This window comes from Haemorhous mexicanus, chromosome 5 (genome assembly GCF_027477595.1).
Source record: "Haemorhous mexicanus isolate bHaeMex1 chromosome 5, bHaeMex1.pri, whole genome shotgun sequence".
Taxonomy (NCBI): domain Eukaryota; kingdom Metazoa; phylum Chordata; class Aves; order Passeriformes; family Fringillidae; genus Haemorhous; species Haemorhous mexicanus.
The window spans coordinates 6,432,859-6,448,011 of record NC_082345.1 but is presented as its reverse complement, the minus strand read 5'-3'; the positions used below and the strand labels follow the sequence as shown (position 1 = coordinate 6,448,011).

The 15,153-nt window shown below is 40.3% G+C and overlaps 1 protein-coding gene across 2 annotated transcripts in view; it reads right to left on the bottom strand.

Annotated features, from left to right (window-relative positions):
• KDM5A (lysine demethylase 5A) overlaps positions 1 to 15,153 on the bottom strand; it is a 51,245-nt gene that overhangs the window by 6,745 nt on the left and 29,347 nt on the right. The window contains exons 18-26 of one of the 2 annotated variants that reach the window (XM_059845711.1): positions 13,528 to 13,642; positions 10,403 to 10,758; positions 9,718 to 9,856; positions 8,649 to 8,828; positions 6,665 to 6,826; positions 5,115 to 5,666; positions 4,091 to 4,234; positions 1,087 to 1,246; positions 358 to 578 (exon numbers count right to left, since the gene is read on the bottom strand). In XM_059845711.1, coding sequence (XP_059701694.1) covers positions 358 to 578; positions 1,087 to 1,246; positions 4,091 to 4,234; positions 5,115 to 5,666; positions 6,665 to 6,826; positions 8,649 to 8,828; positions 9,718 to 9,856; positions 10,403 to 10,758; positions 13,528 to 13,642 — 2,029 coding nt within the window. Of the gene's footprint in view, positions 1 to 357; positions 579 to 1,086; positions 1,247 to 4,090; positions 4,235 to 5,114; positions 5,667 to 6,664; positions 6,827 to 8,648; positions 8,829 to 9,717; positions 9,857 to 10,402; positions 10,759 to 13,527; positions 13,646 to 15,153 lie in introns of both variants that reach the window. The other variant, XM_059845709.1, reaches the window with a different exon arrangement.

Below are 15,153 nucleotides of genomic sequence, written 5' to 3'. Positions count from 1 at the left end.
TTCCTAAATGTTTCCTGTAACTCTTTTGCAGATCACTTCCATTTCCAGGCACTATCAAGAGGAGCGTTTCCTCCCTTAACCTGTTACCTTCTAAAACAAGGTTTGCATATGGAACTACTTGAGAAAACTGTTCTAAATATGGTTAACTGTGGAGGACAGTGCTGTGGCATGAGTGATCAAGAACTGAATTTCTGGATCACTAATTCTGTCATTTTCTGTAATCTACTACTCTCTCCAGGTGAAATACAAACATGACAAGCTGAGCACTCAACTATTCAAGATCATATTTATATAAATCCACCAGAGAATGTGGTGGGATTTATGTTTCACACCACAGTATTTCTTTGAGTTCCCTACCTCCATGACATGAAGAAACCTGTCTTCAGAGGGCGGATGAGTGGCCTGTAAAATCCGCCAGATGTGCTGAGTTTCATCCAGAGATACCTCCAGTAGATCTCCTACCATCATCAGATCTTCCAGCTGAGCTTTTGCTCCAGGGGACAGCTCCAACACAGGGGGCTCCAAGCTGCGAGGTACCAGCGGGCTCTTCCGAGGCTGCTTCCTTGGAGTGCTAGAACCTTTCAGACAGGAGCCAAGACACAGAATCCTTAAGGCTGGAGAAGACCCCTAAGATTACTGAGTCTGTGCCAATCCCACCACTAAACCATGTCCCCAGGTGCCACACCCACATGGCTTTTGGACATTTCCATGGACATGACTCCACCACTTCCCCAGGCAGCCTGTTCCAATGCCTGAGCATCCTTTCAGTGAGAAAATTTTTCCTAATATCCAATCTAAACCTCCCCAGGCAAAGCCACATAAAGATGAAAGGAAGAGATCAAACCCAAAAGAATTTACATATTTTTTACAACATTTTAAGGCAGAAAACAGTACCAACCACAACCCACTGGCACAGGTTTATAGATCAAGTATCAAGAAACTAACTACAATGTAACTCTGCTGTACATTCCTCCAGACAACATATCCTGTACAGCCAGTATGGATAACAGAGCACTTCCACTCCTCACTGACTGCTCATCCCAGTTATCTACTTAATTTTATCTCAATGTACACAAAAGCAAATACCCTGAGAGCAGCTTTTAGAAGCAGAGGAATAGGCGTGTTCAGCACAGAAGGAGGGAGCAGTCCACATGTGTGTCACCACCTCCTCTGATTTAATGGGGATTTCCTCATCACAGAACAAATTGGGCTCCAAGCTGCTGGAAGATTTCACACTGGCATTGTCCTGAAAAAGACACACAGAAAACATGCAACATCTGAATCCAGAAAATACCTACTTCTAAGTCAATTCTACTAAGGCTGAGCAGTCTGCTGCTCCTAAAGCCCTCCTCTGAAGCACTCCATCAGAGAAACAAAGATCAAAGGTAAAAATTATATTCCTACTTACATGGTGGATGAATACAGGAACTATGGAGATAGGTCAGTTTACTTACAGCTAATGCATGAAAAACACTTGACAAGTTTCCTCACTCAGCACCTTAAGTATGGTTTTCAGAAGTCAACACGATGAAAAGAGGCTTTTTCTTAGCCTACATAATTTATTATTTTGCTTGAAAAGTCTGACTGCAAGCCCATGAAGACTTTATCTTCCATAAAGAAGCATGCTGACTAAATTACAGCGACTACAGAAAGAAATTAAGATTTTAGAGGTATGGGGAAAAAAAGGCATTCCAGCACAGCGAGAAATATCAAATAATGGCAATCAAATGCTGCCCTGAGATCAGTACTTTTATGGGAGTGCTAAATCAGTTTAAATTAGGACCAAACACTGAAAAAAGAGGGTTGTCATGAATATTTCCATGAACAGAGTAATGATGGCACTGGCCTGTGCTCAGCTCAGTGTGTTGAGTAAGACACTGAACAGTTCAAGGTATTGGGCAAGACACTGTCATTTCCTGACATAAAAAGGGAGTTTAAGAAGGGTAATATCTCTCTCTCTCTGTGGCCTTCAGATGTATGTTTAAAAGAAAGTGATATACAAACTAATGATTTCTGTACAGAACTACAAGTGGGAAATTCAAACTTAAATTGCCCAGGTGAAAAGGTAAAATAAATACAGTCAGAAAGAGGAAGCTATTTCTCCCTACACAGTAAGGAATGTATATCTTAAACAGTATCTTGTTATGGGTATCTTATGTACTACATGAAAGGAAGTTCAGGGCTAACATGTAAATTTTTAAATTTTTAATTTTTTTTTTAAATCATCATTAGCAGCCATAGGCAATACCAGTGCAAAGAAACCAAAGAGATGAGGAAAAAATACAAGACAAAAAATGAAAACAAATTATAGGTGATTTGACCAGTGAATGTGTCTGCTTGGAACAAACCTTCCAAAAAATCTAGCTACTGCACTCCTAATGAAGATTTACTGGTAAGAACCATGTTTTAATTAAGAGATATATAATATAATCAAACAGATCATACTTCCATATCTACTTCTGTAACAACTGTGCATTTGAGAAGCCACAGACTGTGGCTTTCAAAATACAATCCTATAGACCCTTAGGAATTCAGGATTATTTCTACAGGATCCACAACAAGAGCAAATTCATACACAATGCATAATGATCTGTATCTTTTTTTAAACACACTGGAACACATCTATGTATCAAAAACTGAAAAAAACCAAACCCTTAAAACTCAACAGTATAGAAACAATTAAATTCTGAGCAACTTTAGGCTTGGGTTTTTTTAAATCTTGTGTCTCCTAGTTTATACCTGAAGAATTTGATTGGATGCCTGAAAATCTGTCTTCTATTCCAACCATCTTAGTGGACCTAACAGAACACATTTCTGGTATCTATCAGCTTTGCTTAAACATTTTTTTTATGGTGAACATCCAAATCAAAAGGGTTAAGTGTGAGATTTCTAAATTATGATAGTAGAATCATTAAACAAATGAAATTATGCTCCTGTAAAAGCCTGAGATCCTGGCAAGCATATGCCATCTTTCTTGCCACATGTTTTATCACAGCCTCAGAAAATGCCACATCCTTCAGAAATGCCTTATTAAGACCCCAGACGCAAAGAAAAGTTTTGGGAATTACTTTTATATATAAAACTAAATTAATTAAAAGCTGTAGCACCCAACAGTAACGTATTCTTGTTGGCATTTCACAGGGGACTGTTAGACAAACCTGTGTATTTGCACCAGGCTGCTGAGAAACAAAACACTTAAAAATAGGAGATTACAGCATATCATACCTGGAGAATGTGCTGCCCCTCTATAAACCAGAACATCTGCCTTAGAAGAATTTACATGTCTCTTAAGATAGTGTCATCTCTGCCTTTAAAGATGCTATCACTAAAAAGAAAACACTGCTCAAGAAGAAATTGTGGCATTGCCTTTGTCTCTACATATTTCAAAAAGACATTTCAATACCTTGAAAACACATGGTTTTCTCCACAACTGCCTTTTCTCATGGAAGTTTTTCTACAGATAAAACACTTCAGAAATTTAACTGCAGTTACAATTTCTGTACTGAATCCAGACACTAATTTTACAACATGATCCAGACATCTTGTCTCAAAAAAATTTCAGACCCCAAAATGGAACAAATGTACTTCCTTTATACAAGGGCTGAATGAAGAGAAAGGTATGAAAACATGAACAAAGCTCTGGCATCAGGAAACTTCTTACACAGCATGCAGTTTTTGAAGGCTAATCTTTCTGCTGTAGCAAAAACTTTCCAAGAGCTCTTCATATAGATTCTTATATTTATGACTCATGGTATCTCTGAATGGGGCTTGAAGACAATGTTCATCCTCCAGGGTGTTATAAATACACTTACAAAGGGATTTGTATCTTTTTCTTCAGCATTAAAAGGCACCTCTTGAAATTCAAAAGATGGAAAGGACTTTGGAAATTTTGCATAAAAACATTACAAAACTAGTTCAGAGAATGGGGACACTCATATAAAAATCAAGAAGTTCCTCTTCTGCCACAGGCACTAGGGCAGAATATAGAGAGACAGCTTCAGATGCAATAAATATTCTGGAAAAAATAGATTAATAAAAGACAGGTGTTCTGTATTTATTCCATGCAAACAAACCACTCTGGATGACTTACCTTTATGTCATAGCCATATGTCTCCCTGATGTCTTCATCAGAGTCTGTCTCCTCATCATCATAATCCAAAGTCTGCCGTGGGGATGAGGACACACTTCCTATCACTCTGTTAAAGGCTGACTGCTGAAAACTTGTCAAGTGTCCCTAAAAAATGGAATATGGAAATGAAACTATAAAATTTCCAGGAAAAACCTGTAAAACCTAAGGAGTTACTAACAAAGAAAACAGTGGTTCTTTTGGCCTGAGGATAACTGCCTGAACATCACAAAAGAGACCAGTTACAGCAAGATGTGGAAAAAAAGGGAAATATCCAAGTAAAAGGTTTCCTTAGTTTCTGATTACCTTTTTTTTAATAATAGTGACTGGAAAGATCTAGATACTGTTCTTCAGTGCTACAAATTACAGCTTCTTCACCACAACATGACCTGACCTCACTCTCAAGGTGAAGAGGTCAGCTATGGAATTATGAGTTTTTGACTACATTCCTTGCTGAAATTTACTAACAAGACACCAAACGCCTTTGAACGACAATCTATGAGAAGTTATAAATACTGAGAGTTTGGATTCTGTAAAGAGGAAAATGGAATTTGGACACCACAGTGGCAACTGTTTTACACATCTTGAGGCCTGTACCCAGCTGTTACAGCTGACCTGACGCTTCTTACATACACGATGCATAATGACCTGTATCTTTTTTTAAACACACTGGAACACATCTATGTATCAAAAACTGAAAAAAGCCCAACTCTTAAAAGTCAACAGTATAGAAATAATTAAATTCTGAGCAACTTCAGCAGTTGCTGTTGACAGTGAGTACAGTGCAACAGACCTGTTTCTGGAGCAGCCATGTACAAAACAGAAGCCAGCCAAAACCAGCAGAGCACTGAACTAAGTAAGAAGTTCTACCATATGTAGTCCTCAGCTTTTCACTGCACTCCCCTCACCCTTCTCCAAGGAAAACAAGGCATTTTGACACACTAAATTAGGGCAAGCAGAGGGAACAGCAAGACCTTCCCATCCCTACCTGCAGGTCGGGGTTAGCTGCTGCCTTCTGCAGCTCCGCGCTGATGATTTTCTCGGTTTTCTCGCGAGCCGCCTGCTCCACCATGCGCTGGCTGAGCACGGAGAGCTTGGCCAAAGCAGAGGACAGCTCGTCGGTGGCCAGGGCCTGCCGTGCTCGGTCCTGCCAGCTCATGGCTCGCTCTGTCAGGCACTGCAGGGCCTCCCCCTCGGGCAGCCGCACCGGCAGCTTCTGCAGGGACACCAGCAGCGACAGGATGGTCTCCAGGCGCGGCCGGCGCGAGCGCATGCACAGGGGACACAGGAACTTCACCTCCTTGGCCTGCCAGCTGGAGCCCTTCTTCTGAGAGCTGGTTTTGGGCAGGGGCACGCAGCCACTGTGAAACCAGTCCTTGCACAGCTCACACTGCAGCATGAAGCCACTGGCTGTCTTGCGGCAGATGCAGAACTTGACTTCTTCGATTCGGTCCACCATGGTCATCTTGGCCAAGTTGGCTGCCCTGAGAGCATGCATGGCTTCAATTTCCTTCTGTTCCCGCTCCTTGAATACAGCCACCTGCCCAGCAAGGACAAAAACGTGTCATGATCTTCACAGCTAAGAAAGATTTAATTTTATTAACAACACAAGAAAAGGAAAAAAATCCAGCCAACTCAAACAGATCAAGCGATCTAAACCTAGCCCAAAATTTAGGAACTACATGATCTAATTAAAACTTGATCTCAGATACCTCCTCCTCAGTTGCTTATTACTCCCTAGAGTCCTTCTGGTAGAGATGCTATGTAAACTTTAGATAACCTTCTCAATATCTACAAAGTTTCTGAAGTTTGTAATTAAATCTGTCCTAAGGCCAACAGAAGAAGAGGTTTTGACTCCAGAGAAGAAGTCAGGATCTGTTCCATTCAACTGTTAATGAGAATGGAGCTGAGCATTGTTGCAGAAGCATCTGAGTGACCATATATCTCCTGAAGCAACTTCCTGTTCCTTAATGTTTCCATTCAGGTAACTATAATCAAACAAACTACAGTAAAATAGATTGTGTATAAGCCATATTAATGACTCTGCATATATTTTCTTTGTTACCAGGGAAGGGCAGCCAGATGTCAGCAAATTATTCTGATAAGCAGCATGAGTATCCTCCAAAAAAGAGGAACCAAATAAAACATTCCCTCCGGCCCAGTGTCCATCACCAAGCATTTGCAGGCTGATAACAAAATTGACCTAACCAAATATGTGTTGGTCCTGGTTAAGGCAAAGCTGCCCCTCATTATTTCCACATGATTTCAATAAATGTTAATATTAGAAGAGCAGCAACAGATACTAACACAAGAGCATTTAAGTCTTACACATACCCAATGGTATTAAATACCAGCAGTTACACTCTGAACTCTACTTTCACTGCAATTAAGGTTGAACTACATTCTTGTGTCAGTCACCAGATTATGAGGTATCTCTTTCAGTGAAATTCATTTATCAGTTCTTCCCAGGAATTTTTACAGATTAGAGATGACTTAAGCCCACAAAAGCAGGAGACACCACCTTTCACTGCTCCTTACCACAGCTGCAGCATCCCTGGCCTCCTCCAGCCCATCCTCCAGTTCACTCAGGGATTCCAAGTCAAGATCTTTCTCCTTTTCCTTCTCCATCAACTCCTTCGCCCTCTTCCGCCTGTTCTTACTGCTCCCATAAACACCGATATCAGTCCGTGGGCTCAGAACCTGGAACCAAGGAAACTGATCCTGTCAGACCAGCTCATCAAGGAATGGCAACAGTGGCACCAGGGAACAAGAACTACTCAGAATCTAACCCCTTTGATACCTATCAACTAATGACAGGAAAAAGAGAATAATCAGATAAGGAGAGAAGTATCTTACAGTTATGGAACTGGAATGTGATCAGCAACCAGTGACATGGCAGGTCAAACTGAAAGCCACTGTGTTCTCTGATTAATTACAGAATTTATTCAGATTACACTATCATGCATATACCAACACACCAACATGCAGTTAGACATCCATACTTCAACATTCCCTTCAGGGGCTGTGGCATTCACACTTCCTGAAAAATCCCTTTGCCCAAGATTTTTCTCCTGGGAGGCTGAGAAGCCTCAGAGCAAAAGGAAAACAAATATTATCTCATTTGCTTCTCCTGTGTCATGCTGACATGTGGAATGTGTTTGGAGTTGTTTACCAACAGGTGACTCTTTCATTGGTTTCTGGTGTGAATTGTTTTGACTCAATGGCCAATCAGGGCCAAGCTGTGTGAGGATTCTGGAAGGAGTCACAAGTTTTCTTTACTATCTTTTTAGCATTGTGTAAGTACCCTTTTCTGCATTCTTTAGTATAGTATAGTTTAGTATAGCATTCTTTAATATAATATCATAAAGTAATAAATTAGCCTTCTGAGAACATGGAGTCAGATTCATCTTTCCTTCCTTCCTTCATTGGGGCATCCACACAAATATAATAAGGGGCCTCCATAAATCAACTCTTAAAAATTATTCCATATTTACATCAGCAATTTGGCGCCTGAAAAACTCCTAAAAGTACACTATAAGCCTTTCAATATCAATATGAGAAGCTAAAAAGTACTTTTAAGGACAAGAATAAAGCTTTAAGTCATCATGACTAGCTGGAATGCACACTTAAATATAAAATCTAGCAAATTATATTCAATATAGGAAAGCTCAAATTGCTACATTTAGGAAAATGAAAAACCAGAACATATTAAATAACTAGTTAAGCCGAAGAATATAGAGAAACAGCTGTATCTAGAATGTATCACAAAGTGAACAAAAATGAGTGTGATGTGGTTGCAATAGGGAAAATCCCACTGGAAAACATTAAACATCAGTACCCCCTCTGAGACACAAATGTAACTACTGCACTTCACACAGCACCAGGGAAGGTTAGAGTGGGGATCCTGTCTGGATTTGGACATCTCACTAAAAGTGAAGACAAAGCTCAGAGAATTAACAACAACATAAGAGAATGAAAAATACAGCCTCTGAGAAGGCAGTTGAACTGGAACTGTTTTCCTCACAAAAGGGAAGTCTGTCAAGTAGATATGACAGATCTTCAAACACATGATTGATTTTTACTAAAACAAGGAAGTCACTACATCCACTGAAGTGAAATAAACAGTATCTGTCTAATTTTTTCTTAAACGGTTTATAAAATATCTAATCTATTTTCTTAGCATGTCAACAGTGAGGCAAGTGAAAACATTATCAATTTGAGTCAGGTCTTTGTCCATTTGAGGCCTACATTTCTTCAATGACAAAAAAAAATTCTTTACTTTCCCTCTTCTTTCACAAGTAAGAGACGAGGATGTCTATACATAAAACAGGACTAACCAAACAGACTTTCTGCCTTTTTCTTTCTCTTCACCCAAGAACAGCTGAAATGATATTCTATTCTGAAAAGGAACTGTAACCCAGTATAAATGAATCAGCTCTTCCCTCCAGACAACTGAGGGCCATCATGACCAATTTCTGACACAGAAATGTGTTCTTCTGACAGGGAAGTACGTGCTGCTCACCTGTAGCAGGTTGTAGCTGGAATTCTTCTTGAGGAAGGTCCTTCCTGTGCGCTCCCTCCAGGCACGAGCTGCAGCCACCTGGGACTCCAGCTGGGGCAGGGCATCCAGGCGCACCGGGATGGGGCGGCCCTTGGCAGACAAGCTCTCCAGCTGCTCCAGGTATGCATAGTTGCTCCCATTCTGGAGTGAAACAAATTTTTCTAAGCCAACAATTCCATCATTATATCAGCTGCCAGCCTAATTTCAAGCCATACACTACTTTGTTGCTGCCTAAAACAGAGTTCCATAGGAAAGGAAAGGAGGGCAGTGTTTCAATCTACTGTTATTTCAGACAATCCTCTCATACAGCTTTTATTTTAACAGTCATTTTGATATGGCCAGCTGGCTTAGGGAGTAAGACAACATTCCATTTCCAGTTGTCTAAATGCTGTCTGTTTAACAGCAAGAGCTATATAAGGGCTGATGTGAAATCTATTGGGATTCTCATTTCAACTCCCAACAATACCTGGAATACTGGGATAAGCAGTTCAGCAATCAGCACCCACAAATATCACAGAACTTGGGACCAAGTTATGTGGGTAGACCAGTAGAAGGGGAGGTTACTGAACTAATTAATCTCTTTCAGAAAATTCTGGCCACTATTGCCATTAACCTTGTAACATTTTAGGGAAAAAATCAAAAAAATTTCCATAAAAAACAAAATTTCCACAGGCAGATCCAAAACTGAAAACCTGAGAGCACCCTCTGCTGCAGCCAAATATTTTCAGTGACAGCATGCTGAACAGTTCCAAAACCAAATACCACAGCATAATGAATTTGCTAGCTTTTATATCTGCTCTGAAATAGATAAAAGGAAGGGAAATAGAAACTGCATAGCTTGTGGTGAAACAAATGCACAAAAAGAACATCAAGTTCAACACGATTGCCGGTGAGCGTATTTAAGAGCCAAAGAGCCATAACAAGGCTTCTCTTCAGGCCACCTTTGTGAGGAGAGGTGCTAGGAATAAAGGTCACATCCTAATAAAAAAGAGTGCAAGCAGAAGATTCTAGACCCTGTTGTAAGCCCTACCTGAATGGCCTCCACTTTGGCTGTCCAGTCTCTAGCTCGCTGCAGGGCTTCCTTCAGAGCCAGCACATTGGGCAGGTAAGCAGGGATGTTCTTGGCCTCATTCACGATGCCCTCCAGAGCCATCATACTTTGGCGTGGTCTAGAGTAAGAAAAACCCTTATTAAATTCCAGCCTTCTCTCAAAATACCAGTCATCTAAAGCCATACAATTGACAGGCTGGTGATGCAACTTCACCACTACACTGCAGGGTAGGACACCATGGCTCTATGCTTGGAGGATGCTACTGGCTACCAAATAACAGGAGGTGAGAAAGCTGATGGGCTTGGCACAATCAAGCTCAGAATGGCACAACATCACAACCCCTAAACACCAAGAAAGCTGTCTCTTGTTGGTAGCTTAGTCAGAGCTCTTTGTGGAGAGGGATGAATAGCAAAGACAGCAGCAACAAGCACAGCCTCAACCACCTGCCACTGTGCAACAGGATGGGGAATCAGCACTTCTGCAATTCAATCTCAAATCCAACTCTAGAACAATCTAACTGCTGGAAGGTTAAAAAAAAAACATCAACAAAATAAGAAAGGCAACTACAGCTTCAAGGGCACAACTTTTCACCTCACATCTCAAAAGAGGAAGAGAAACACAGAAGTGTGTGGACTCTAAGAACAGTCTGTAAAGGAACACTCACCTGGCCTGCAGGCAGACCTTGGCCTTCTCCTCCCACCTCTCTGAGACTGTGAGCAGCTCCTGCAGCTCAGCCATGGCTTTTTCTACAGTGTGATGTGGTGCCAAGCCCACACCAGAGTCAATCAGCTTCTTCATCACATCCAGGGTGACTCTCTGGGGATCCAAGAGGGTGGACCTCACCTCATCGAGCCACCGTGCCTGCTGCAGTTCTTGCTTCAACCTTGGCAGTTCAGGAAGTTCAACATAAAGGCCAGAGCCCATGTCTATCAACTCCTGCAGCTTGGAAGAGTCTGGGATCTCATCAACCATGGCTTCCTGAGCACGCTCATGAAACTCTTCCACATCATCAAGCAGATTCTGAAGTAACATACAGCACAAATCAATTAGGAAAAAACACCCAGAGAATCCAAAAGAAAATGCAGCTGAGGGATCAGCCAGCTGTAAATCTGTATGTGATCATCACATCATCAGTCTGAGCTTCTACACACAATGCCAGCTAGCTGTCACAAGCCATCAAGTCTGACAGAAATTAAATAACACACCATCTAAACTTATTTGATGGCCTAATGTTTCGTACCCTAAGTATATTAGTTACATCAAACTCTGCACCTAAAATACTGTAACTGCAAATGACAACAGCTCCCAACAAAACAGAATATTCAGCATTGCCCAGTCAATGTTAGTTTTAAAATAGTGGTGAGAAGAGGGACTTCTGCAAACAGGTCATCATTTCAATAGTGTCAGGGGCATTACAGTAATGACAGCAACACAAAGCAGAAAAATGCTGAAGAGAAATAACAAGGCAGAAATGGGTGAGAAGATGAATACCACAGGTCCTAAAAATAACAACAGTGAAGTCTAAAAGTAATATTCCCTAAAGCAGGACTACCACTTATAAGCATCGGGGATTTGTTGCACTAACGAAAGAAACGAAAATGCAAAACCTTCTTATTAAAGGAGACAATTTCATAAAAATCCAACTGCACTGCTGCAGTTGCCCTCATCCTCAAGTTTTGGCACTGCAATGAAAAAAAAATCAAAGACAGCAAACAGACAAGAAAGAACCTCTGCAGGAGACTCATTCAGGGACATTCAACCAGCATACTCCATGGATTCACCCCCAAGTCTCTTACAAGACAGGAATTTCTGACAGCAAGCCAATGGCACAACGAGGAGCAAACCCTGCATTTCCTAACTCTTAGCTTACTGCCTTTTTGGCTGATGCTGCTTTTTATGACTGTCTGAAAATCAGAAGGCATTTATAAGAAAGAACAAGATCGACATTAAAAAGATTTTGATTTAGGGAACATACTGGGAATGCTTCGTGGTGGCAAGAGTAAATTATTACAGTTTAATAATTACAATGCCTTTTGTGTTACAAAATATTCATCATCCAACATGACAATTATTTTGCTATTCATCATGATGGATAATTGCATTCAAATGCCATGCTAAAAGCTAGTGAGTGCTTAGGCATAAATGATCATTATCTGACTTCATTCAGAAATGAAAAGACTACAGTTTGTAATCTGAAAAATGATAATTATTTATTTATTGACTAGTGATTATGCTGAGGCTTCAAGAGCATGCACATGCACAGACAGAGTATTTGAACTAGAGCCAGATTCCTTCCTAATGCTGAGGGGTGGGGGAAGATGGACTAGCTGGGAGAAGGCATTAGACAAAAATATAAGCTAAAACTGTTCGGAGTTAATTATATGCCTGCAGCCCTGTCATCTATGAATCATGTTTTAATTAGAATCAAGTTTTAAATACATTTAAAAAAAAGCCCTTCTGAGAACAATCTTACATGTCTACCTAATAGATGATGATAACATTTCATTAATAAATATTAGTAAATATTTTTACTAATAGTATGTGTAATTACATACTAATGTGTGTGTAAAGAAGTGAAATAAAACCATCCTATCATATGAGGATGAAAAAGCACTTTCCACTTTATTAGATGCCAGCAAACTGGTTAAAGAACACCTCTGAAAGACAAAGACAGCATCAACAAGCCTGGCAAACCTGCACACTAGAGCCCTACGGTTTTCTGAAGGAAATTGTTTTCAGAAACAAAATGCCAATATTATGTAACAAATTCCAATATAAAGTCTCTCTTATCAACACTGAACTATCATGAAACACTTTATATAAAATTCATGAATGAAGGACCTAAACACTAACAAACACTTATGGAAAAGGGGCCTTCTAAAAAAAACAACTTATTTTTAAACTGTATGTTTGGCTACATAGCAGCAGGTGCACCTAGGGTAATGTACAGGATTTTAGGCCCTCTATCCAGTACTATACAACACATGTAAAACTGTACAAGCAGAGCATGCAGATTAATAAATTATTAACATAGATCTCAGGAAGCATTTCTCTAGGCAAAAAAATCTTCATTAAGGATATTTTTCTTAAGGAGTTTTCTACAAGTTGGTTAGTAGGTGAAATGCTGCTTAGTATTTTATCACCAGTGACAGAGAAACAAATTAAGACTGCTGCTGAAAACACTTGCTATGATGCAGAGTGCCAGAATGATAAATGGTAATAGCAGCCAGGGGAATCAGTATGATCTGGATTATTTATTAGTCTAGATTCATCCAGAGACAGGTGCAAAGATAGATACGAAGGGCAAGAAATGCAGGCCATGCATACAGATGAAGAAGGCTGTAGCCTGGAAAGCAAGGCTGAGATGAATTTATGGAATAACTGACAATGTAGCACTGCTTTCCTGCTGCCCTGAAAAAGCACACCAGGGTAACACTCAGAGATTTCTACTAAAAAAAAAACACATAAAGGGTAGGATTTAGCCAGAAACTTAAGCTCTAAAGAGAGCATTAATGATGATGAAATAAGAGTCACTGATTCAGAGATTTAGAACTGGGCTGTCTGGACAGTGACAGGGGAAGGGGATCTTCTATCTTTGTTTAGCTGCACCACCACATCTGACAACGCCTGTTGTACCAGACACCTGGGAAAAGTGCACATATGTTTTACATCAGAAGCTTTTCATCCTCTGCACCAGGCAAAATTATCTGTTTAAAAAAAACATACTACCAACAAAACCAGAACAAAGCAAAAGGCACAACATGATCAGAGGAGCAGATGCAATCTTACCTTCACTTGTCGGGCCTGGCTGATGACACAGGGCAAGCTGAACAGCTGCTGCACAAATGCCTTAAGCTCCTCCATTGTCAGCTTGGTCCGTGTCCTTCCACTGTCTTGGCTCACTCTGCTGTACAAATGGGCATAATTAAATATCAGGTGAGAGATAAGATGATGATCCTATTCAGTGACAGAAATTATCTATCAGGGTTACTGAGAAGTTACCAAAAGCATTTCATCACCCAAGAACTCAAAAAGAAATGTAACTCAAACTAAGCAAGAATTCCAAAATCCTGAGAACAAAATTTAATACAATTCCCCTAAGCCCCCTCAGGATCATTCACCCTGCCCTCCAGAGGTACAATAGTCTAGGTGAGTTTCAAACTGAGTTTGTTACAAACAGAAGAATATAGCCCCATAAAGTCTGCTTTAGGCAGCTCAGCAAGTTGTCTCATGTGCCAGGCACTGACAAGAAGACTGAAATCTGTAACAGCATCAAGCCCTGAACACAAGTCTTATTATCCAGTGCTTTCTCTCTTGTAGCCAGAGAACTCCTGAAAACGACCTTGCAACAGAGGACTGATATTCAGTGGGACAGGCTCTGCAAAGACATTTCCATTAAATATCCCTCAAAGCAAGTGTAACAAGCCCAGTGAATGGAGAAAGAGACTTAAAAGTGGCACACTGCATGAATTAAATACTTGGTGTACAGATCACTGGCAGGCACAACTTCCCAAGTACAGCAGATTTCAAACACTGAAGAGCTGTTCCCTGGTAAATGAATCTACATTTGAATACTACAGAAATAGTAAAGAAAAGAAATTCTATCTTATACTATGGACTTACATAATGTTGTAAATGTAAAATTTAGATTAATGATCAAATATAATTACACACCAGCTAAACCTCAGAGGGGAATAAAGAATCCTGCAGGTTTTGATTTGCTCCAACAGACAGTGATGAGGAGCAGTGGCTGCAGCAGACCTGCTGTGCCCCCAAAATCCCTGAGTGAGGACAAAAGGGTAGAGGGCTCCAAGGGACAAAACTGAGGGAGGGGACACTCAGCAGTGTCACACTGGCATTCTGGCCTTAGTCCAACCACAGACTGCCACAGCACAAGATGCTGCACAAAATGGTACAATTATTCCTGCCTGTGGAAACTTTCAACTTCCAGGAGAAGGTAAAGATCTAGGATTAGAATACTGGACAGAACTTCACAGCTACACATTATCCATTTTTGAGGTTTATTCAAAAAGAGATGGATAAGGCATAGATTTTCTTCTGCTATATTTGACCATGAGTTTATTGCTGCATTAACCCCTGCCAAATTGCTCTGTTTGAGCACTTGTTCTTAACTTGCTTTCTTAATAACCTTATCCTTTCTGTAAATGTGATCCTTTCTCCAGGTGTTAAATATGAACATAAATGTTACAGAAGCAGCTGAATGTGACCTTTATAATTACACTGCCTAGCACTGTTCAAAGACGTTTCAAGATCTTCCTCAAACCTCAATTTTGTAAAATATTTTTAGTTAGCATACAACAGCCCTCAAATGTATATACAAGTCCTTTTTTGGCCTCATAAAATTCTTTTATCTTTGGATCAGACATGAATATATATACATAACTATATATATGT